The sequence below is a fragment of the Eublepharis macularius genome, chromosome 8 (genome assembly GCF_028583425.1).
Source record: "Eublepharis macularius isolate TG4126 chromosome 8, MPM_Emac_v1.0, whole genome shotgun sequence".
NCBI lineage: Eukaryota > Metazoa > Chordata > Lepidosauria > Squamata > Eublepharidae > Eublepharis > Eublepharis macularius.
This window is the reverse complement of record NC_072797.1, coordinates 97,053,911-97,079,914: the sequence shown is the minus strand read 5'-3', so window position 1 is coordinate 97,079,914 and position 26,004 is coordinate 97,053,911. Positions and strand designations below refer to the sequence as shown.

Genomic DNA, 26,004 nt, shown 5'->3' with positions numbered 1-26,004 from the left:
CCAACCTGGCACCAACTGCCACACAACCCAGCCAGACTTTTCCTGGGGAGAGTCTGTCAGAGGAAGGGAAGGAGAGAAAGCTGAGGATATGGTAACAGATAAAGCTAAGTTGGTTGGTGGGTGGGAAGGAGAGAGGGAAGCGGGCCCAGCAGTGGCAGCCACTGTACAGCTGGGGAGTAGTCTGGCAGGCACTAGCAATAGCCACCATGCAACTCGGCCTGTCCTGGCTTGGTCCTGGCAGCCACCACCCAACTTAGACCAGCCCAGAGCTAGAGGTCACTGTGCTGTTGGTTCTGGCCCAGTGCTGGCAGCCATCACTCAGCTCAGTTAGACGTTTCCCAGGGAGAGGCTGCCTTGTGTAGGAAAGGAGGAAACGGTGAATATTGGGGAATGAGAATAAAAGTAGATTGGCTGGTGGGCGGGAAGTTGAGAAGGAAGTAGGAAAGGGGGAGAGGTTATGGGGGTTGCCAGGGAAGGGAAAGAAAAAACAATGAAGGAGGAAATCAGGTCCTTGTGGGTCTCCCACCTGTAATTGTATTGATGTCAGATTCACTAATTGTGTGATGCAATATTAATGAAGGTATAAGAATGCCCTTTCTAACAGTTTCTCCTGTGAAGATGGTTAAGGGTTGCTAGGTAATAGGTAAGATCTGGGTTCAATAGCACCTTAAAGGCCAACTAGATTTCAAGAGTCAATGCTCAAGCTCATACCTTGGAAATCTAGTTGGTCATTAAAGCTGTTATTGGGCTCTTTGACTTCAGACCAATATGGCTACCCACCTGAAACTAGGTAGTAGGTAGGCATTGCACACACTGTATGCTTTATTCACCAACAGGAGTGGGTTTTTTTCCTGATAAAAACTCAGTATTATGGACCATGCAAAATGTAGAAATGTCCACTTACTCCATATCAATGCTTCACCTTTGACAGCATGTGCCAGTTCTTTTGGCTGGAATACATGGTAAAGTTGCATTGAACTGCAGAAGGAGTTGATATGGATGTCTCAACATGGCATCTGTAATCCCAGAAAATGTGGAGATCTGTAAGCAATCTGAAACTGAGATAAAATGACATAATCTTTGTTCCATATAAATCTTGCTTTACCCTTCTCTAGTTCAGTTGCAGTTCAGACACATTGGTTATTTTTTGAAGTGCAGTTGAGGATTACAATGATATAACTAATATAGTCATACAATAATTTTTAATTTGTAGTTGAGAAGTTGTCTGACCATTTCCTATTTTTTTTATAAAAAACAAATAAGCATTTCAAGAAATTGATTCTTTCTGAAGTCAGTACAAAAAGTCCAGCAAGGATTTATTCATTGTGAATGTTTTGATTCTCTTGACAATGGTTTTATGTGAGTATGTGTGTATGAGAGAGAGCTAATGATATATAAATAGCTAAGCATAATACCTTTTTACAGTATATTTCCTTAAGCATACTAGATGGAATAATTTTTAATAACCATATTGCTATTTGGTGATTTTTATACTTGCCTTGTGAAGACAGTTTGGATAGAGATCGGTATGGAATTATTTAAAATGCTGCATATAAATTAAACATTAAAAGGTAGCTACAGACTAAGCAGCTCAGTTATAATCTTTGGTTATGCAGTTACTGCCTCAAGGACACTTCATCCATTTCATATCACATGTCGTCCTTTTGAAAGATGAGCACTGGGGTTCAAGTAACATTTCAGAACAGCAGGAAATTGCATAATTTATAGGCCTTTTAAAAATGAAAAACAGACAAACTGCTTTTCATAAATTAAATCTCTCTTTCTCTCTTTTCCCTTCCCATTTTTTTCTTTCTTACAGATTGGAGCACTGAAGGATTACTACCACTTCTACCATAGTAAAACAATTAAAAGGTCAGTTCTCTCAAGTAGAGGTACTCACAGCTTCATTTCAATGGAACCAAAGGTAAGATAATCCATCTAGCCAATCATATAAGATGAAAGCATCTGCATTTTTAATTTGAAATGTTATGCCAGGAGATGTTTACCTGGATGGCATCTAAGATTACAAGAGGTGACACAGTATCTGTTCACCAGGTTTCTGCTTCAGATTAGGATAGAATGAAGACTATCGTATTATAAATGGCTGTGCTGTTCTAAGAACATCATGACTGGCTTAGTTTGTGGGAACAGAATATATTTTTGATGATCTGCGCTTTACTATGTTGAACTATCCCCAAGTAATGGCGTGGGTTTTTTTTATTAAATTGAAGAAATTACTTTTTCTTAGATGAAAGAAACATACCATATGACAATAGGCAGTACTGTCATGCTTCCAATAGTTGCGCAGCTTCTGTACTTGCTAGATCACACCCTTTGGTGAAATTTAGCAAGCACAGCTGCTCTGCAGTCTGAATGTACCCCAAACTACTTGCTCAAGTAGTTGTATTATTGTTTTAGTGTCACTAGAAGCATATGGTTTGAAGAGTGCTACTGATTTCATCAGACAAATGGTTTGTGGTTATAGTTGACATCTACTTTTACTTATAAGAACTGGTTCTTCAGTGGCTTCAATACTCTTTATAAGTGGCAGAAATGTAACATGCAGAATTTCCTAGTATATAGAAGAGGGAATGGGAAAACCTGTATCTGGTTAATTTCTTCCTATTGTAAATCGTAAATCATATATAGGACACCTATGAGGAAAAAAGATGGCAACCCTGTTTGAAGATTTTTATGTTTAGTGTATCAGGAACAGTTGAGGTGATAAGTGAGATTTTACAATTTCAAGTTAATAAGAACCCAGAACTCCTGCTACTGAACTTGGGAATGGAGGATATTCCGGCACAATACAGGACATTGTTATTTTACATGACAGCAGCGGCTAGACTTTTGTATGCGCAAAAGTGGAAAGTACAAGAAGTGCCAACTATCGAGGATTGGATTTACAAATTGCTGTACATGGCGGAAATGGACAAAATGACAAGGAAACTGAGAGACCTTGATCCAGGACAGTTTAACATGGATTGGGAAAAGTTGAAGCAATATTTGGTGAAAAAATGGGAGGTGGGAGGAGAACTGTGGCAGTTTGAAAACTACTGAAATACAACAAAAGAAGAGGGAAGTGACTTTACCGAGGGGAGGAGAGTTAAATGAGAAATTCTAAGCAAATATTTTATTTGACTACTATATATAGTACTAAATAATAGAGGTGTTACTATAAGAATTATAAGGATAGAAATTAACTAATTTTATTTCTGGCAGATAATTGTACAATGGAGAAATTATATAACTAAAATAGAATGAATATAAGATAGAAGGAAGTAAAGAGCAACATATAGAGTACAAGTTAAATTGATTGACTTACAGTGAATGTATACAATGCTTATAGAAGTACTTAAAGTTATGCAGAATAAGGGACAAATTGTTTGCCCCATATTGATGAGACAAGAATGAAATAAGATAGAATATGTACAAAAGTAGACAAATGACTGTTATTATTAAAGAATATATGCCAGGAATGTAACATTTAGTTGATAAGTTAAGTGGGAAAGGGAATAGAGATAGCACTGTGTTATAATAGAAGCTTAGAAGAGAGTGAAAGTATATGTTTAATAGAATAAAATAAGTTTGAAATGAGTAGGGGGAAAAAACGGATAAGGGGTTGGAAAACTGTTGGAAGTCAACAAAAGCGGGGGGAAAGGGAGGGGGTTAGAATTGGAATATTTAAAGGAAATTGATTGTAATAGATATTATAGAGATTTCTAATCCAATAAAAAATTTTTTTTAAAAAAAGGAACAGTTGAGGTGTTTATAATTACGACTTTTAAGAATATTACTTATTCTTATTTTTTCTCTTCATAGTCAATTGAACTCTCTCAATAATATGACACAATCATTATAACAAGTTTGTTATAATTGTTGACATCTACTTTTACTTATAAGAGCCTGTTGTGTGGAAAAATACAACGGGCTCTAAAAAACTGATTTGGTGGACCCCTGCTGTGGGGCTGCGCCTCCATGCCAGGCTTTCCTGCTACCTCCATGGCTTTTGCGGAGCCTTGGCAGGGCTGTGCTGTTCCGTCAGGCCTTCCTGCTGCCTCCATGACTACTGCAGGAACTTGGGGGGGGGAGTGCCCTAGGCCTCTCCACTGCGTTCGTGGCTGCTGCAGTCCTTGGGAGGGCTGTGTGGCTGTGGTGCACCTCCCTACCACCTCCACGGTCCCTTCTTACTGCCTCTGTAGCCACCACGGGGCCTTGGGAGGGCCTTGCTGCCGTGCTGGGCCTCTCTGCTGTCTCTGTGGCTGCTGCAGAAACTTGGGAGGGCCTCACTGGCCCTGCTGCTTTCATGGCTGCTGTGGGGCCTTGAGGACCGTGCAGCTGTGCTGGGCCTCCTGTTTGACTCTGCAGCCCTTCAGAGGCCTATCACAGTAGCAAGTAGGCCCAGTGTGGTGGCACAGCCCTCCCAAGGCCCCGCAGTGGCCAATCTGCCGTGGTGAGCCTTGCTGCTGCCACTACAGCCTCCTTAGGGCCTCTGGAAGGCCACACCACTGCACTGGGCCTTCCTGCTGCTGTGGCTGGCTCCTCGGGGCTTCCAGAGGGTGCGCTGCTGCACTGGGCCTTCCCACTGCCGCAGCGGCCTCTTTGGGGCCTCTGAGGCAAGCCATGTTGCTGATGACCCACTTTTTATCCCTGCAGAGGGGCCTGCAAGTGTGTCTGTGCAGGGATAAAAAGTGAGTCATTGGCAATGCGGCTTGCCTTTTTTATAGTAGGATTATACGATTTGGGTGTGTGTGATCAAAAAAATTCCTTCATCTTCCATCCCAGACTCAGTGGTTAAAGATTTTTTTTTTAAAAGCCACTCTCAGTGTACATTATCCCAAGAAAGAAAAAGAATAACTAGATCTTCTGCTGAACAGCTTGATACAGTAGCCAAAACGAAATGGTTATGTCTTCTCTAACTCCCTTATAGTAAATACAAATACAACAGCACATGGACTACACTATCTATTACTCCTGCATCATGAGGGTAAAACAGTCTTTTGAAGGAATTTGCTTTGTCTTCAAGGATAACTGATGGCAAAACATTAGAGCACCTTAATATAAAAGCTCTTCTCTAATTTGGTACAGTCTTGTTTTTTTAAAGTAAGTAGATATTTCATCTTGGGTTTCTGTCATTCCTTATATTATATTTTTTATCACAAATGGTTAATTGTTATGTTCTGACGTCAATATGTACTATTATGTTTAAGTCATTTCATTTTTCTTCTACAAAAATGTTGGGACTAAAGTTTTTTAAGGGGTTAGAAACTGGCAAGGTGCAGTTAGTATGATAGACCACGGCCTGTGGAACATAGATTTAAATCCACACTTATCCATGAAAGAGTGACCTTGTGCTTTTAGCAAACAGTGTAGTCTACCTCTTATCTGCTCATTTGGCTCCTTCGGCTCCTTCGCTGCATGATCCTAGCCACTCAGGGATCCTCTGCTTAGAATAATGATACTATGTAGCCAACGTCGAGAGGCAAATGTTAGCAATTCATGATAGGGGCAGTGTTTCCTGTATATCACTGCTTTCATTCTGGTTGGATGTCAGAAGGAGTTTTGCTGTGCTGAACATGAATGACAACCCCAGTTAATTCAATAAAGCAATGCTTCTTATATTGCATGATCTCAGTCTGATTAGGTTTCAGAGGAGCAAAAAATACATTTACAAATTTAGCGATAAACTAAATGATAGCAGGACTCGTGTGGAAAGTAACACTTCTGCCCTCTCTATAACCATCCCCCCAAATTGTCAAAAAGAAGTGTCACAGTAAATCACATTGGCTCCCCTGGCATTTTACCAGTTCACAATATATTCTGCACTATATCTGTGCTATTTTGTGAACATTGACAAATACATTATTTATTTATTAGATGTTTCATGGTTGATGCAACTGTATCATTCACAAAGTAGCAGACACCAGCTGTATAGCTTCCTGCCCACCCACCCCAAACATACCAGAACAACCTAAAGCACTGGTTCAAATATCAGCTTCCCATCAGCAATGTATGGATAATAATATTGGCCTAACTGATAGGGTTGCAGTAAGGATTACTGAGAGAATGCATGTAAAATGCTTAGAGCACCTGAAATGTAAAATATAAATGCAGCTCTACATACCATAAGAAGGTGAACTCAGGCAGTGGACTTTGGATGGTAGGGACACAGATTGGTGTGAAACATGGGACACAGTCTCCTGGTTAATTTTTCTGAACAAGTCTCATTGCATGGAATTGAGCCACAAAAGTGTACAGCAGTGATTGTATCCCATGTTATGGTTGGGAATGCATCATTTGGATTTTCTAAATCAAATCCTAAAATTTCTTAGGCTGACCCATAATTTTGGATTTGGTTGAATGTCTTTTAAAAGAATTTTCAAATAAGTCTACTTTAGAGATTGGATGCCTTGTGAGTAATTATAAATCTCCTACATATTTCTTAAATGATATTGTTTTAACTTTGGTTCTGTGGAGCCTTTCTAAAATTAAATATTCAGGGACTAGAAAAGCCATTGCTCATGGGGGAAATTGTGAAGAAGAAACGAACAATGCTCCCTTTTTAAAATCCTTTGTCCTGACTAGTTATCAAGTAATAATGTTACAGACAGACCAGTATATAACCTTCCTTTATAGAAATCAATAGCCATATCCCTTGTCTGAGGCTATGACTAGAGTTTGTTTATGTACTCATACATTAAAAAACATCTTGGCAATGCTGGAATAAGTCAAGAACATAGTGGAACATTGTGGACGAAACCACTGTTAGCAAAATACAGCTGCTTATTAACAAAGCCAAAATGTAAAGTGTATTCCTTAGTGCAAATAGTACAAAAAAAGCTTTGTTATCTGGCACTTCAGTATTGATTGCTTAACTTTTAGAAGGCAAGCTCTTCCCCCTCAGCCGTCATACCCCTGAGTCTTTGAGTACTTCCAGTCTCTCTAGCTGGCCAGCTTGATGCTTCTGGGCCTTGCTGGGCTTCTGATGGCTGCAATCTCAGCTGATATTATCCTCAGGTGCCTCCTTCCTCCAGACCTCGACCTGCCTTGAGCTGTCAAGAGTCAGATCTGTGAGGGCTTCCAGGAAGCTGGCCCACTAGTCTCCTGCTGTCTGGGGAGGCTTTGTAGTCTGGGGGGGAAGGTTCCTACCAGTAATGGTGTTCCCAGTGGGGTTTGGTTATCCCAGATGACTCTGGGTAGGGATGGAGCAGAGCAGTAAGCCATGACACAAGTAGCACAGTTCTAAAAGATTGCTTTAGCTGTGGTGTTCAGATGATAGTTTGTGTTGCTGCAACTAAAACTATTCTGTGATGTGTGGATTGGAGCCCTGAGTCTCTATCTCATTTTTTTTCATTTGAAACTGTGGAAAACCATTATCCAAAAATAAAGGTGTACAATTGCACTGATTCAGGCGCTTCTGGGCTTGCTTGAAAGGTCTGTAGCATTCAAAGCAAAAAGTTGTCTTCCTTGCTCCTACTAGAGCCAATTAAACTCCATTCACTGTGCAGCTGTTCAGTTCCAAGCTAAAAGGAAAACCCTAGTGGCACTGCAACTTGAATGGCAGCTGGTTAAAAATGGGTAATATTGGTTATTGCATTTCAGAGAAAGTCTACCATAAATAATAATTTATGTGGAAAATTATTATTTTATAAACTCTTTTTAAGAGTCATTGCTATGTTTGCTTTGTAATCATAAATAAACTGGACAAAGTATCAATAGAATTCCTTGTTAGAGTTTTCTTTGATTACTAGCAACAAGGTATTATTGATACAATTAAATCAAATTATTCACTAGAAGACTGTAATCTTACCTCCTGATAAAATTTGTGTTTGATTACTTTGCTTTACAGTTCATATTCTTTTTAATTATCCGGATTCTTGGCAAGTGCCTCAAAAAGCTCAGCCTTCATATTAGTAATTACTTGTCTATTTGTTTAAAGAGCATACCAATTGTTTTTTTCTCTCTGCTAAAAACATAGTGAGATTCCATTATACTGACATCTTCTTGTAGATTGCTTGGAAAGAAATAGACCTTTCTACGACTGTACACTGATTCACTTCCAATGAGTGTGTCAAATAGATAGAAATGTGAAATGTATTCAATAGGAGTTTGTGGCATTTTTACTTAAACTACTCATTAGATCAGAATGGACTACAAGGATGGGTTATCACTTTGAGGGTGGTAAGATACGCTGGGTTACAGCATACTGTGGAAAAAGCCATGATACCCACTTGTCCATTTTATCTTGTTATCAGACCATCTCAGAAACCTAAACTCTAAACAACAGGCAGATATCATGTTCCAGCAAGTCATAGTGTTGATAGGCATTGCCCAGAAGGCTGATTAACGTATTTGGATTTTTAGGCTTTAAAAAGTAGGTTACTATCCCATTAATTTGTGGTGGATGTAATTTGTGGTGGAAACCTGATAAAATCTGTACATTGAATAACATTGATATGGCAGGGTTTTTGGACTATGGCATATTTGAGTGTCCTGTTACTCATTATCTCATTATCATCATAATGTATTTATACGGCATTTCCCCCAAATGTTCAAATCTGTTTACATTTATTAGTTTAATTGTACTTACAATAGTCCTTGGAAGTAAATTATTATTCTTATGTGGATAAGAGGGAGACCAAGGGAGAGAGTAGCTTGTCTTACACCTCTGGGGAATTTATAGCTGAACTGAGATTTAAGCTAGGAGCTGCTAGCTCATAATCTTAAACACTCTGCTATTAAGGGCAGGATAAGCAGTCTCCTCCATCCTCCCCAATAGCTTGGTTCTCTGATGTCCCATCCTACTGCTACATCTAGAAAGAATGAGACTGCAAGGCAGACAGCTCTGTATTTTAAATTATGTCTGGTTTCGGGGAAAGGAGAAAGATCCTGTCCCCCGTCCAGTAAAATTGCCACTGTACTCTCTGCTCAAAGTAATGCTTCTTCACATTGTCATGAATAGAAGTTATGCCCTCAGACCTAGCTGTCTTGAATTCTCTTAGAAGTAGGTCCTCCATAGGCTGCTAACACATCTGTTAGACTGTCCTGTCATTGTGTTGCATGAAATTAATGGATTCTCAAATGTTTTCAGAAGCAAACTGTTTGCTATATGAAAAGATGTGCAATGAAGCCTTAACAGCCCTTTAAAAACGAAAACAGCTTTAGGGTGAGTGGACAAGGAGAATGTGAAAAGTGCTTAATTTTCCCCCCATCATCTTTTTCTTACTCCAAATCGCACCCTCAGTTGTTTTGGCACCTGCAGAGTTCCAGACACTTCTTTTCTCTTGTATATATCTCTCTGAAGGCCCCAAGGCAGAAAAGCAGATTAATGGTGCAATTTGAAGCAGAGAAATGGCTGACAGGAAAAGGGTAAAGTAATTCTTCTACCCATTACTTTTTTACTCAAAATAACCTGTTCTCAATTTCCCAAAGCTACTTTTATTTTATTTTTTAAAAACACTATTTATACTTTATTAATCAGTCAGTGCATGTAACATACATACTTTGCTCCTCAATATAGATGTAGCTGCTGGCTATAATCTCCTTCACACAGAGATGCATGGATGCCATTTCTGAGCAGTTTCTGTAAAACAACAGCCGATAAGCTTCTTCTCCATCAGGGGAGGAAGGTATCCTTGTATGGGTTGTGCCTCCTCCTTGCATCATGGACACAGCATCTGCACATTATTTTTTGCAAAGACTTCCTCCATTTTGAAGAGCAAGAGTTGGGTCCAGTAGCACCTTAAAGACCAAATGGATTTCCAGGATATGAGCTTTAGAGAGTCAGAGCTCCCTTTGTCAGATCTAAGAACTACAGACCAATATGGCTACTCATCTGAAACTATCATCCTGAGGATGTGCTCAGTCCCCACTCCAGTCCATGCACTGCTTGATCCATAGACTGATAGGCTTCCACAGCTCTCTCACCTTTTTAAGGAAAAGGCAGGATAAAAAGCCAAAGCACTTGAAGAAATCAGCAGTGGATCCCTTTGTCTCTCTCTTGCTAGCAATGGGAGTGAGGTACAAAAGGCTGTCCCTGACATAATGCCTCATAGCAGCAACTGATGCTAAGCCACCATGAGAGGATAGTGTGGCTGCTTTGTCCTCCAAGGCTACAGTGGGAAAGCCTCTGTAGCCAAAGCCATTACCTCTTCTTCAGCTGCTGCTCCTCTCCTCTCCCACACCAAAGCACTGCTAGGACCGGGGAAGAGACAGCAGGCCCTCCCCCATCCCAAAGCACAGGTGGTGGATGTGCCTATCAGCAAAACTATCATGAGTTCATTTGAGCAGGTGCTTCTCTCCCTGGAGACTGCAAGATTAAAAGGTCGCAGCAAGTACCAGTGCTGAAAGTACCACCCTGTGGGAAGCGGTTCCCAAGGTAGAACCGGTTCCCAAGGTAGAAGGCGGTGGGACGGATGGCCTCATTTGCCTTTGGAGGGTGGCTTTTCCTTTCCTTCCTCCTGTCATCATTGACAGGGCTTCATTCCACCTGGACCTCTGTGCCTGTTTTACTGAGAAGATGGTAAAGAACGTTAAACAGGATCTGAAGAAAAAATGACCTGAAAAAGCAGACACCATAAATGGAGAGATAAAGATTCCTCCAACTCTTTTTCTTCCCCCTTTCCCCCAGGAGGAGATGGAAAAAAAGGGATCCAGCAGATGTTAGATGCTGTTCCCCAGATCCCTACGAGACCATCCTTCACAGCTCTTCTTCCAGGCACAGCAGAGGCCCTGAGAAAAGTCTCTGTAGCAAAGGCCATTACCTCTTCTTCAGCTATTCCAGGGCTCTGCCCCTCTATCCATTTTGAGTCACTGCATTGAGTCATTGAGTCACTGCACTCCCAATTCTGCTTTAGACTCAATGGCTTCAGACAGAGAAAAGGGGGAGTGGTTGGGGGAATATCAACCTGGCCCAACTTCTACTAGGCTGATCCAACTGGAGGATTTTCCATGACTTCTAGTGAAGCTCATGTCTGGATTAAGTTATGCATCCCTGAGACTTTGCAAGTCACCTCTAACAGGGAACAAGCAAGAGTTTTTTTGCCAGCTCCTTAGCCTCCAAAATTGCAATTTGCTGCAACCCTTGACTGAAACACTGGAAGGTGGATCACCATGCCAAGAACGAAGGAGAAACTCTTTGTGGAAATACTGCTGGAAAAAGTCCTGGAGGAGACTAAGGGAAAGAAGAAAATAATGCCATCTTCCTCCAAAAGACACAGTTCCAAAAAGTCTTTTTGTACCTCCAAAGAATCTTTCCAGCATAGAGGGTCTAAAGATTCCAGATTCCACAAACTGTCCTAAAACAGATCCCGGTTCGTCTCCAAGCCCGCCACCACATATCAGAGCCCCTCAGCCAATAAAACAGGAAAGAAGCCCTTCAATTCCTGACATCACTGTAGGAGGCCAAGTCCAGGCCTTTGCTCCCACCTGATTTTGTTCCACATAGGACAAGTAGGTGCACCAGTCTATTAATCAAGGATATATCATAGACCTCTGACATCCCTAAGGAACATGTTTCTGCTTTCCTTAAGATCCAACAAGCTGGAATGACATCAACTTATGCTCCAAGCCATCAATGAGAGCTAGTTTGGTGTAGTGGTTAAGAGCACGGGACTCTAATCTAGAGAGCCGAGTTTGATTCCTCACTCTTCCACTTGAAGCCGGCTGGGTGACCTTGGTCTAGTCACGGCTCTCTGGAGCTCTCTCAGCCCCACCCACCTCACAGGGTGATTATTGTGGGGATAATGATGGCTTACTTTGTAAACCGCTCTGAGTGGGCATTAAGTTGTCCTGAAGGGTGGTATATAAATCGGATGTTGTTGTTGTTGTTGTGTTGTTAATCAGCTGCTGGAAAGCCAAGCCATAGAACCAGAACCGGAGAAGGAATTTTTTTCCTGGTCCTACTCTAACCTTTTTGTTGTGCCCAAGAAAAATGCTGATTAGAGGGTAATTCTGGACCTAAAACATCTGTGATGGCCTTGGTGTGTGTGCTAAGTCTCATGATCACCTGTCTGGAAACTATTCGTTGGCCAGACATGGGCCCAATTCCACTCTTGTCCCCTTCAATGGTTCCTTTGCCCTATCAAAGGGACATCCTTCAGCACCATCATAAAGGCCATCTAATCTATGCTACCCTTTCTGATGGTGGCTCCAGTACTTCTATTTGAGGGGAACCACCCAGGGTGGAACTGGCTAGAGTGAAATCACCACAGATGCCAGTCTTCTTGACTGTGGAGCACATTGCCATTAGCTAGTCACTCAAGGGAAGTGTAGCAACATAGAAAAAAGGAATAGTATTAGATGGGGGTAAGAGTGATCCATCTTGTGCAACTATCCTTCTAGCAAATGATAGAAGACTCTCATATCCTTGTCGTCACTGACAACATGATGGCAAAGGCCTATGTCATCTATCCAGTAGGTATGAGATCTCACTCTCTCCAGCAGGAAGTGACTCTTCTATTCCAGTGGGCTGAGTCATCTTGCCTCTCTTCCAGGCATCTACAACCTGAAGATGGACTGGCTCAACTGGCAGGATCTGGACCTAGGAGAGTGGGCTCTCCATCTCAGGGTCTTCTGTGCAGTGACCAGGAAGATGAGCGTCCCCTGCCTGAACTATTTTGCAGCCCAGTCAACAACAGGGTGCTGAGATTCTTGTCCAGATTTCTGTTGGAGGGGGCAGACACTTTCTCAGCCCCCTAGTCAATGGGCCTTCTTTAAACTCCCCCCACCCCAACACTATTCATAGGCAGGGCACTCAGCAGAATATGAAGAGAACTGGCAGAGGTCTTTTTCATCACGCCTCACTGGCCAATGAAATCTTGGTTCTTTGACCTGGTGACAATGGCACAGAAACCACCATGGATCATCTCAAAGGCGTACAACATTGTTGTGAATGAGAGTTGCAAAGAGGTCTTGACTGTACACCAGGAAATCAGTTCAAGAGGAAGATTCTCTTTCCGAGGAAGTGGCGGGGGGGAGAGAGACAGTAAAGCTCCCAAGTTGCCAACTGCACACAAGTCTTGTCCTACTGGGACCAGGAGCAGGAAGAATAGAGGGGTATTTACCTCTGTTGCATATGCCATGGAGAAGATGGGCACTCATCCCAATGAAGGGCTGTAACTCTCAAGTAGCCTAGTAGAATGTTTTATTATTCTTTTCTTAGCTCTTCCTAGCCATTGTGTTACGATATTATTTTCTCTTGCTTTTCTGTGCTCTTTAGTATATCTAACTGTAGTATAATAAAGATCTTTCTCTGTTTAAGCCTGTGTCAAAGCTTCCTTCCCATATGCCTAGATATTTATTCATGCTCAGTACTCTGCATGTGCTCAGAAGCTCACCAGGGCCATACTGCTGGTGAAAGGGAAACCTGAAAATCAGTTTGGTGGTGGCAGAACCAAAGGACAGCTGGCCAAGGAAAAGGGCAGTGGGGGGAATTGTCCTCTTATATGCATGTAAGCATACACATCTCCCCTGGGGCTATAACAGATATTCTCCTACCAGGTCCTCTATTCCGTCCATCCCAATCTGGGTTGGTTCTGCCTCTCTACATGGAAATTGAAAGGAGAACTGTAATGTTTTGCATTTAATGTATTTAATTTGGATTTTATTTCTGCTTGCTAATGTGGGTTTTTAAAAATAATTGTTGCTGTGAGTTTAAATGTTGGCCTCTGAAGAAAGAATGGGTGGATGGTTGAGTTGAGTGCAATCTGATTGGCTGGTTGCTATACTCTAGGGAGTGGAGTGAACAGTTTTTAGTCACTTCTGAGAGAAAGGGTTCATTCTACCAAGTTCAGCGAATCAGTATGGAATTCCGAGAAATTCTGGTCAAAAAAGGCAAACTGTGGAGCCCGAGAGAGTGTGTGTCCCTGTGTTTCTCAGACAAAGTTAACCAGCCAAGAGATAGTCAGCCTTTGTACATCTCAGAGAGAGGTTATTCTGGCTAGAGCAGGCAAACTGTGTGGAAATCTGAGAGTCTAATTCTATCCAAGTCACGCAAACTGTGAGAGCCTGTGCAGTCTGTGTCTGTCTGTCATGTCGTTTATAGTCTGCCTTTCTCACTGAGACCAAAGGCAGATTACATAGAGTGAGATTAACACGTTCAGTATCAAGGACATTTCAATAAACAATGCTATAGAATAAATAAATGCAAGTTTACAAAGACATAACATTAGCAAAAATCCAAAACAAAATTGAAGAAATGCTGAAACAGAGCACAAGCAATTCTAGGATTGACATTAGACAACATAGAACTCATTCATTAAGATATTGTGGCTTCTAGGAGATTCTCTACCCACAAAATCTATGAAGCCACTTTGCACAAAAGTGGTCCTTCATGTTCTCCAAGATGTTCTGGATCAGGATCCCAGACCCAATGCTCCTTGATACCAGGTGGTGGCCCTCTCAACAGGTCTTCCATCCCTTCACAGGACAACCTCTTTCCAGACACAACCATATAAAGTGTTGCCTCAGGGGAACAGCCCTATCCAGTCCTTCCATTCAGCATCATTTTCTTCTGTGGGACCTCCACAAGTTGTTGACAGTTCTATTTTAACCTCTGTTTGAACCCCATGAGGTCAATTGCACTGAGAATTCTGTATTGCAAGGTACCCTTTCTCATAAACATAACTTGAACCAGGATGATTTCAGGACTTACTGCCCTTTCAATCAGAAATGAGCTGTGAACTTTTCTGGAGGATTTGGTGACCTTGTGCACAACCCCTTCTTTATACCAAAGGTTAACTCTTTATTCCAGAGGGATCAAGAGATCCATCTTCCTGTCCCCGTCCCAGCTATCCTAAGGAATATTGCTGACATAACATTAGATGTCCAGAGAGCCCTCCACTCATCTATCTGTGCCTCTTTGCCACAATTTCCCTTCCACAGAACTATCTTTGCCCACCCACCCCCAGTTCCCATTCTTGTCTGTGAAATGTTAGCAAGCATGCAGGTATCTCCTGCTTTCACTTCCCTCCTCTTCCTCTTTCCATTAATTCTCATTTTCACTCCATGTGTGCTTTCAATACCATCTCACTCTTTTACAGTCACACTTCCAAAGAAAACTTCCCACACACTCACTAAATAGCTTATTCCTCTAATGAGCTATTCCTTGTTTTGGAGGGAGGAGGGAGGGAGTTGTATTTTTCATTCTTCATTTTAACGATCTAATAAATATACGCCTTTACCTTGATAGCCCAGGTGAGCCTCATCTCATAAGATCTCAGAAGCTAAGCAGGGTTGGCTTGTTTAGTAATTGGATGGGAGACCTCCACCAAAGACAAGGGTAGCAAACCATTTCTGTTAGTCTCTTGCTATGAAAAGCCCAACCAGTGGTTGCCATAAGTCAGCTATGACTTGAGGGTACTCTCTTCCAGTAATTATCACAGTTCTGGTAAAAAAAAAAATCACACAGATCCAAAGCTTGCAATTTTTGGTTAGCAGTCTCCCTGCAGAATTACAGCACAACTGCTTCATTGGTTTTGAATTCAGATCAGTTCAATGATAGCCTCTTAAATGTTTGCCACCACATGAAGTACCTATGTATATTCATAGCTAAATGTTCCTGAATTGACATCAGATGCATGAGGAAACCATTCTCACAAACCAAGATCATTTCTGGTGCATTGAAGATATAAGTATGAGCAGGGATGCTTCTTAGCCAGTCTGGAGACGATAACAGTTACAGGTATTCCCCATCTGTAGAGAACATGAATGGAGTCTTGACAACTGTTGCATGAGACAGAGATAATATGGCGGCTATTCCGACGCAAGGAGGGAATCCCAACCCTTTGTCGTCAAGTGTCAACGCACACGCACTGGTTACAAACTTAAATGGTTTTATTTAACTTCTTCATACACATAAGGAATCTCTACTCACAATTCTTCTAAATAACAAAAGGAGAGAGTGCATCTTTCATGCTTAAAGGCACTTGATGGAGCTTTGTAGACCCAGTGAATGTGGTGAAAAAAGAGAGATGACTTGCTCCTCTCCCTGCTGAGGTGTGAATGAACAAAAGAGGAAATGGCCTTAACAAGTTTTGGCAGGCTTTGAATGCCCCAGGAACTGAACCTGTGGGGTAAGGCACTACAACTCCCAAGATGCACTTCTCTTAAAACTATAGGCATACATTCTAGTCTGGTACATATTGATTAATATAGTCAGCTTGCTGCTGGAACAGTACAGTGGCTCCTTGAAGAAACAGTTCTTCAACCTGTACAAGGTAGGCAGAGTATGGCACTCAGTAAGAGGCTTTATTGGTCAACATGGCTTGGGGTCAGACTCCTATAAAGAGAGAAAGAATAAGAATTAGGAAAAAGAACTGTCACCCATTTATCCAAATTATTAATTTCCTTCTTGATTTGGACTAAACATCAGGAAAAAATGATTGTGCAGCAACTCTTCTCCTCACATAGCCCTCCTAACTATCATTACTTCTGACACATTCCCCTATATTGGCAGAAACGGGTTATGCTGGGGCGGGGAGGGTATCAACTCTGGAGGAAATAGGGGAAAGGACTCATTACTGTGAGATGCAGGATGACACAGTGTGCCTATAAAGAGTCTCAGGCACAGTCTTTTCTTCAAAAAACAATATTTCAATATTATGTGGTTCTTGGTAATTGCCTTTTCCATACTTTGTAGCTTCCTTTGGTCAAGTACTGATCCCACTTTTTACTGATGGTGGCTTTGAGGTGAAGTGAATAGTAAGTTTCAGGATGTGCATAAGCAATTTCACCTTCTGTATGTAGGGAAACAGAAGTCCCAATAGATGGAGACAGTTGAAAGTCTTGAAATCATGTTTTTATTAGTGTACAACAAGGCATTTTTTAAAAGGTGTATTTGTGTTGAAAACTTAAACACTGCCTTGATAGGTATGGAATGAAGTGAAATGTGAAAATAACAATTGAAAGATTTAGTCAGACAGGCTTAAAAAGAGACAAAATATTTCTGAAACCATGTTCGGAAAGTTCAGAAAGACAGGGACAAAAAGGGAAAGGAAAGGGAGGCTGCTGTCAGCTATAGACCTAAAGGGATGTTAGAAGACTTTGCTTATTTTGCCAGCAAAGAAGAGGCAATAGTAGCTGTCTCGGCTGAAAGACTGGTGTGTTTCACATTGATCCAGAAGAAGAGGAAATGGAGACAAGTGGTTTTGGATTAGAATGAGAAACTATTTGAGCAGGACGGGGAGGGGCATCATTGAGCAGGGCCAGCTGCCATAACATCTTTCAGCAATGGGTAGAGGGTAAGAAAAAAAGAAAGAAAACATTTTGGAAAGAAACTCTGTAGAACATACTGTCTGAGAATGTGACAATGCCAAGGGATATTTTTATAGGGCCCAAACCAGTGTGTATTACAATTCACATAAAATTTTGGATGAAGGACTTTGACTGCCTTTTAGAGTGACAAATACAGATGCATAGTTCAAGGTATATTATTTTCCCTTCATTATACCCTGCCTTTCTTCTCAATGGATCCTGAAGTGGCTTAAATTGTTCTCCTTTTCCCCGTTTATTCTCAGTGTGCCCAAACAAAGGTACATTTGAATCTGGGCTTTCCATATCCTAGCCCAACATTCTAACTACTAAACCACACTGGTATACCATATGGTGTATGCTTTAATGTACCCAAGGAAGGTACATTTTTGTCCTTCTCATTACTTCCTAAACATCAAAGATTCATAGATTCTTCAGTCTCCTGACATATAATTATCTTTTATTTCTTTAACATTACAAATGTAATATTTATTAATTGGTTGAAAAGGATAATGTTTCTGTTATATAATACACTTCTAATTGGTTACTCCATTTTCTTAAAAACAAAAAGATAATTTTGTGGTACCTCAAAGACTAACAGATTTATTGTTGTGTAAACACTGATTAAATAATTTGCTGAATTAGAATTCAATAATAGATTTAATTATGTTAACTATAGCTTAAACAGACACTGTTACAGGTGATGGGTAGACTCTCTGCTTATCCTATAATTCTAGGATCATCAGGCAGTGCCTTGCGACCAGTGGGAGAGCTGTGGGTGGGGATATGAGGGGGAATTATGCTGGCTGTGGGTGGGGATATGAGGGGGAATGATGCTGTCATGTCACTTGTAAAAAACCCAGAAGTGACATAGGTAGATCTAGGAATCTCCAGAAACTCGATGGTAAAACCAAAGATTTTCCAGCAATCTTAGAGTTACCCTATGTCAGTTCCAGTTTTTACTTTAAATGATGTGATGCTGCATGCAAAGCTGCAGTTTTTATTTTTTTTTCTCTTCCGCTGCCACTTAGAGAGGGAGCAGGGAATCCCCTGCTTTGATGAAACAATGGGACCCCTATATACTTCAGAATGTTGCATAGAAATATCATTAGTCCAAATTTTCCCCCTCTGTAGCTGCTCAGTAAGTATTCACATCATGTTTCTTTTGAATTAGGCTTTAGCTGAGAAGTTGATCCAGCAGTAAATCTGTTAGTCTTTCTTTAAGGTGGCACAAGACTCCTTTTTGGTTTCATGACAACAAACATGGCTACTCCTCTTCTTAATTTGTGCCAAGACATCACAGGAGTTTGTTCTCAGACTACTAGAAAGAAAAAGTATGGGTGAGCATGCATAGAGATACCTTTTCCTTACTACTGAATAACTGCAGTGTCTTTCTTCTTAATTCACTTACTGGTTCAGGAGCAAGCTGCTTGTTGGGCAAGTATTTGTGCAGTTTTTTCAAATGTAAGAGGGAGAACCCACAATCACTTTCCCTGGTGAGAAAATGATTTTCTCTCACTACCTCCTTTGGCCAACTTGCAGCAACTTTTAAAAAAACAAACATTAATTTCTTAGAACAACTTACTAGAACAGTGGAGGAAGGCAATTTCATTTTTAAAATATTGATTTTAATGCTTTATTCTTTATTAATGAAGTAAATGGTTTAGAAGAAAGGCCTATTATTTCCCAACCTCCATTCAATTTTCCATCCCCAGTAGTTTCTGTTGCAGCCCCTGACAGGTTTAATCAATCTAGAAGTAGCCAGTAGTAATCACATCTAATTTGCATTTAGCATTGATGCTTCTTGGAGGAAAGTTTGGAGAAGGGGATCCATTCCCTATTGGGGAAACCAACAAGTCTTCCAGTCCTGTCATACACCGAAAGATTCTTAGGGAACTCAAATAAGAAGTAGTTGCTCTACTAACCAGTATATGTAACTTTCCATTAAAATCAGTCTCTGCACAGGAGGAAGAGAGTAGCAAATGTTACATCAATATTTAAAAAGTGGCCCAGAGGGGAACCAGGGAATGTCTATCAATAAGATAGGATAGCCTAATAGGATAGCCTAATGTCTATCAATAGGATTGCCAGATTGCCTTTAAAAATATACTGGACCCTGGAGTTCTTTGCATGTGTGCTTTGTGCGCATGTGCTCCTGGGCCCGGCGTGATGATATCATGAAGTGATGTCATTGCTGGCTACTCCACCAGTGCTTGGGAGGGTGGGAGGGCAAGCAGGCCTGCCACTTCCCAGGCATGCAGGAGGAGGCCAGGCTGGCTGGTTGTTCCTCTGGTGATGGGCAGGCAAGTGGGCCTGCTGCTTCCTGGGCACGCAGGAAGAGGCTAGGTGCTGGAAGTAGGGGGGAAGGGGAGGAGGTGGAGTCAGAGGCTGCATAGAGAGGACTGCTGGCGTTGCCACCAGCTTGTAAATTCTAGCAGCCAGCTGCCCTTCTTTCCCCCTGCACAAAAATACCGGACAGCTGGCAACCCTATCTATCCCGTGCAAATTATTAGAAACTATAATCAAAGATAGAATTATTAGGCACGTAGCTTGCTGAACAGGGCAAATCAGGAAGGCTTCTGCAAAGGAAAGCTCTGCCTGAGTTCTTTGATGCTTCTTGGAGGAAAGTTTGGAGAGGGGGATCAGTAAATTTATTTAAAATAATTTACTTTTAGTAGTTTTCTTTGCATGCTTTGACTTCAACAGACATAGAGTAGTGTAAGTGTTTAGGATTGCACTGTTAGTAATTTTGAAGTACATATGTACCACTTGTGAATAGGTTTGCCAGGTATCCAGTTTCCCCCCAGACAGTCCATTTTTTGGCCAGACTCTCGGGGGTGGGGGGGAGCAAAGTTCAAAACTGTGCACACACCTGGGGTGCACCCATGGAGGCAAGCAGGGAGTGGCCAGCCCATGCACCCAACTGCCCTTTCTGCTGCGTAGTGTGCGCCTGGCACACTCACCCAAACACCTTGCCTCCCACATTCCTGAGAGCGGCTGCCCAGCCCAACCACTTGCCGGGCTCTTACTCTCCAGTGAAAATATCATCAGGCAGGGGCTGAGAGTGTGTGTGCGGGTTGGGGGAAGAGCTGGATGATGAGCACAGAGGAGTCCTGCCAAATGAGGCAAGAAGGAAAGAGGACCAAAACCAAGAAATACATTTTAGCTTGCTTTAGACAGCATACCTCTCATCCATGCTTGCCAGCTGCCTGCTGATGGTGTGCAAATTCCCACCCATGCTTTGCAATCCCCTGTACTTAATCAGTACAGTGGCAGAGTAAAAACTGAGAGGGAATGAAATCACTCGATGTGGTAACATTACTTCCAGGTCTTTCCCATAGAGATTAAGGGAATTTCTAGAATGTCACTTGATGTGGTGATGTCACTTCTGAACACTGTGACACTCTCCTTCCTCATGTCCTGCCCTCAAAAGCTCCTGGGTTTGCAAGCACCAACCTGGCAATCCTAGTCTCATTGTAGTGCCCCAGTAACAGAGAACTGGTCCTATGTAGATGAAATTCATCCTGTCCACTCTCTGCAGCAGATACTGAAGGAAATTGGTAGTTGTCTTCTGGAAGGTGCAGGTTTTGAATCTCCACTCTGTAATGGAAGCTTAACCTACCTCAGAAAACTGTTAGGATAAAATGAAGGAGGGGAGAGCGATGTTGTGAGCCGCATTAGGTCCCCACTGGGGAGAAAAGCAGAGTATAAATATTTAAATGAATGAGGAGAGAGCCCTCAAGTCAAAGTTGACTTATGGGGTTTTCATGGCAAGAGACTAACAGAGGTGGTTTGCCATTGCCTGTCTCTGCATCCCTGGTCTTCATTGGAGGTCTCCCATCCAAGTACTAACCAAGAACAACCCTGCTTAGCTTCTGAGATCTGACGAGATCAGGCTACCTGGGCTATGCTTAAATAAATAAACATCGTTAACAAGGAACACTAAAACAATACAGATCATTATGACCCAAAGTAGTGACATTCCCTATTTATGTGCTGTAAGGGAAGAACTTCGTGTTTTTATCCATACTATATTTAAAGTAATTTTCATGCTTTAGTTTTTGCCCTGAGTTCAAAAGGAAAGGGCTATAGAATTCTAAATAAGCAAATGATGTTTCCTAGTAAACCTGTATTACCGAATTTTTGGCCTGAATCTAGGCAACTCCATTTACTGCTTTATAGTTGGGGATAATTCCAGGTAATAGTGGTTAACCTTTTATAAAAGGCCTGTAGGAATACAGTTTTATCAGCATGATAAAACACATTTAAAAACATACATTTAATTAATATAGTTCATATAATTGTATCACATAGTATTTTGTGAAAGGACATAGTTGCCCTTTAATAGAATAAAACATTCTAACTTAAATACCATCCATATAAGCAACCTAACATCAACCATGTCTATTAGAATGCTATCATATAAGCCACATTTAACCTTGAGAGTCAATTTAATTTGTTTTGGTTTCCTTCCTCTTTTAAATTTGTCGTTCTCTTGTCATAAAGATTTCAGATAAGACAACAGTTTTTAAAAATAATTTTGGTCAAAACCAATTTGTTACTGAATTGTTAATTATATTAACATGTGCCCCATTGTTCAGTGACTCAAGCAGTCCTAAGAAAAGCAGTTGTGTTATTGTTTTAAGATCTGTGATTTCCTGGGCATTTGACCTGGGGCTTTAGAATTTCAGTGGCATAAAAGTGGCAGGGTTCTATAATGTCTCTGAAATGTATGCAAACAAGATGTATACATTTCTCTTAGGTATTACATTTGTTTCTTTTTCTCAGCCACTTCTTTATGAAGTACTGTAAAGATATGAATGGGCTGAAATAATAATAAGGAAGATGTACAAAAGTCTGCAGAAACTATTCCCCTGGATAACATCAAGGAAACACATATAGGAATGAATAAGAAGACAAAGATGGTTTTGGATAACTGGGAATATCCAAGCAGGAAACACATGAATACTCACAGCTACTAGTTGGATAATCACAGTTAAGTGCAGCCAAAGATTTGGTTGGTAAGCAGTATGAAAATTGGCACATCCCCAGCTGCCTCTTTAGTTTTCATTGCTTCCTTGGCTACTCAACTCACAATACCTCCATCAAAAACTTTTTTGCTCTCCGTTTCGTGTTCTTTTTTTAATCTTTCTTTCAGGTCTCTGGTTCTTAACACATTGCCTGTTAGCTCCCACATAGTTTGGCTACATTGCTTGTAAGTAGGGAGCATGAACGGGGTGGAATGGAAACAGGGCACTCGCCACACACTGGTGGCATGATGTCACTTTCAATGAATACCCAGAAGTGATATCACATTGCTGATGTGACACTGAGGTGACACTCTAGATTTCAGCAAATCCCAGAGGGGGTGCTGTTGCCCACCAGATCAAACCTTTGAGGCTGATCCTTAGATGGAGATGGAAATTATGAGGTGACAAAGCAGATAATGTTGTGATGCTGGGTGACTTTAACTACCCCATAATGGCTAAACATGTGCTGAAATCATGGTATAGTTTCTTAAACTTCATAAATTACTGTGAACTGGAATGTTTGGTCACAGATCCAACCAAAGGGGTAGTGTTCCGAGTGGGCCTCAAGACTTAGTAAGAGATGTAGATGTTTTTGCAGCAATTGGGAACAGTAATGACTAGACATGGGCACGATCCCCCCAAAATACCGATCAAGCTGTTCGTGGATCCACGCTGGTGACGACCCCAGATCTCCGATTCACTCCGATCAAGTCCCGTTTCCGATCTGGGATCGGAGGGGTGCCCCCCCCCACACACTTAGAGCAGATGGGGAAAAAAGTTTTTAACCCAGTGACGAGCCGCCTCCCCTCAGGGAGGGAACGTTCTCTCTCTCTCTCTCTCTCTCTCTCTCTCTCTCTCTCTCTCTCTCTCTCTCTCACACACACACACACACACACACTTAGAGCAGAGGTGGAAAACATTTTTAACCCATCCCTGCCTCTCCAAATAGAGAGAGAGAGAGAGAGAGAGAGAGAGAGAGAGAGAGAGAGAGAGAGAGAGAGACCCTGTCAACAAGTTTCAGCCAGCTTTTTAAAAAGCAGGGATAGAATCCTTTCCTCCCCACCCGATTTTAAAAGCAAGCAGCCAGTGTTCCAAAAGCATATTTTAAACAGGAAGAAAGTAAAACCAGGATCCACACAGATCCTCGTGGATCCTATGGTTTTTTAAATAGGAAAAACACAAATGAAACATCAAATCACATACCAACTTCTTGCAAAAAGCAGGCACTGGGCTGAGAAGCCAGGAGGAGGAGAGAGATATCTCTTTTCAGTTAACTCTTTCAGCACTGAATGAACTAGGAGAGGAGCGCAAAACAGCTTGATAGCTGCTCTCAAAGCAAGGGTTTTTTGAAAGAGTTAACACTGAGAAGAGATCTCTTCTTAACTCTTTCAACGGCACTGAATTAACTCAGGAGGAGTGCAAAACAGCTTCTGCTTCTCTCTCTCTTAACCCATTCCTCTCCCAATCACTTTGCTTATATTTTTCTCAGGAAGCCACCTTTTCACTCACAATAAGCCTGGGTCTGCAATGCAGGAGGGCTGTGTTTGGCCGTAAGAGCTGCCTGTCAGGCTTTGCAGGGATGAGATTCAAGTGCCCATGGCTACAGAAGAACACCCCTTCCCCCGCCCTCCCCTCTCTTCTCCCAAATGGTGATGAGATGGGCACATTGCTGGCTGCTCCATGGTTGGAAGAAAGCCCTGCTGATCAAGGAAAGCTGGCCTTCAATTCGCGTTTCCAGGGTGACAGAAGGAAGGGAAACAGCTCATGCATTCCCCTGGCTCCATTTCCCCAGGGCTCCATTTCCCCGGGAATAGATGGCTGGCGCCAGAGTGTCTGCAATCCCGAACAGAAACCGATTGATCCGATCAAGACCCGAGCAAGCGCCCCAACCCGACCGCTGGATCAGTTGCCATGGACGGAACCGATCAGCCCGGTCCCAATGGCGCAAACGCCATTATCGGGGTTTTTTTTTCAAATCGTAATTCAGGTCGTGCCCATCTCTAGTAATGACAATGCTATTATGTTCAGAGTTCAAATCAGTGGAAAGTTACCCCTAAAGTCCAAAACTATAACTTTCATTTCATTGGAAGCTATTTAAAACTATACTAATTGAACCCGAAATAGAATGCATGTCCCAGGTTAGGAAACATACTGCCTAATCTAAAAGGATGCCTGTGTGGTTAATGACTAAAAGGGGAAGGATCGCCTGGATGAAATGAACAGAAGCAAGCACAAAGTCTGGCAAAAGTTAATAATTAGGAAGTCAAAAAGAATTTGAGGAGCATACTGCTAAAGACATCAAGAAAAAAAAAGCATTTTTCAGAGCAGGAAACTTACCAGACAGTAGGGCTACCAGGCTTCTAGTGATGGCAAGAGACCTCCCACCAAGCACTGCGGTTGCCTGCAGTTGCTCAGAGTGGCAGCTGGAGAAAAATAAAAACATTGTCGGCTTCTGTGCCTGTATGTCACTTCAAAGTACAACACTACCTTGAAGTGTACATGGAATTCCCAGTAATTCCTAGAGTTACCCACTATTACTTCTGGGCTGTACATGGAAGTGATGTCAGTCACATCATAGATACCACATGCCCCCTTGTCCCTGGCCCCCAGCTCTCTCGCTGTTTAATCTGGCAGCTCTACCAGAGAGGCCTTTGGATGACCAAGGTATAAAAGGATTGCTAAAGGAAGATGAAGAGATGTGTGGAGTATGTACCCAGGCTAGAACAACTATTCTCAGGCAGAGAAGAATGTAGTCAAATGGAAGTGATGAGAGATTAAATTCTAGACCTGTTGGGGAAATTAAAAACCAACAAGTCTTCCAATCCTGATGACATACACCCAAGGATTCTTAGGGAACTCAAATATGAAGTAGTTGCTGTACTAACCAGTATATGTAACTTTTCATTAAAAATCAGTCTCTGCACGGGAGGAAGAGAGTAGCAAATGTTACACAGATATTTAAAAAGAGGGCTAGAGGAGAACCAGGGAATTATAAATCAGCCTAATGTCTATCGTTAGGATTGCCAGATTGCCTTTTAAAATATACTGGACTCTGGAGTTCTTTGCATGTGCGCTTTGTGCGCATGTGCTCCTGGGCCCGGCATGATGACATAATTTTTGCTGGCTACTCCCCCAGCGCTTGGAAGGATGGGTGGGCAAGCGGTCCTGCCACTTCCCAGGCATGCAGGAAGAGGCCAGGTGATGGAAGCATTCCTCTGGTGATGGGCAGGCGAGTGGGCCTGCTGCTTCCTGGGCACGCAGGAAGAGGCTAGTTGCTGGAAGTAAGTGGGAAGGGGAGGAGGTGGAGGCAGAGGCAGCACAGAAAGGACTGCTGGCGCTGCCATCAGCTTGTGAATGCCAGCAGCCAGCCGCCCTTCCTCTCATGCACAAAAATACCGGACAGCTGGCAACCCTATCTATCCCATGCAAATTATTAGAAACTATAATCAAAGATAAAATTACTAGGCATTTAGAGAAACAAAGCCTGCTGACCAGGGCAAATCAGGAAGGCTTCTGCAAAGGAATGTCCTGCTTCAGTTCTTTGAAAAAGTGAACTAACATGTAGATAATGGTGACCCAATAGATATAATATACTTGGACTTTAAAAGTGCTTTTAACTAGAGATGGGCACGAATTGGAAAAAAAATGAACTGTGCACTTCGTGGTTTATCTCATTTTATGAACCACGAACTTTCACGAACTTGCCCCGGTTCGCAAACCAGTT

The 26,004-nt window shown here is 41.9% G+C and overlaps 1 protein-coding gene across 2 annotated transcripts in view; it reads left to right on the top strand.

Moving 5' to 3' along the window:
• The window catches only part of PCSK5 (proprotein convertase subtilisin/kexin type 5), a 387,486-nt gene that overhangs the window by 29,998 nt on the left and 331,484 nt on the right, over window positions 1-26,004 (top strand). For both annotated transcript variants that reach the window (XM_054986670.1, XM_054986669.1), the window contains exon 2: window positions 1,820-1,924. In XM_054986670.1, the coding sequence (XP_054842645.1) occupies window positions 1,820-1,924 (105 nt within the window). The remainder of the gene's footprint in view (window positions 1-1,819; window positions 1,925-26,004) is intronic.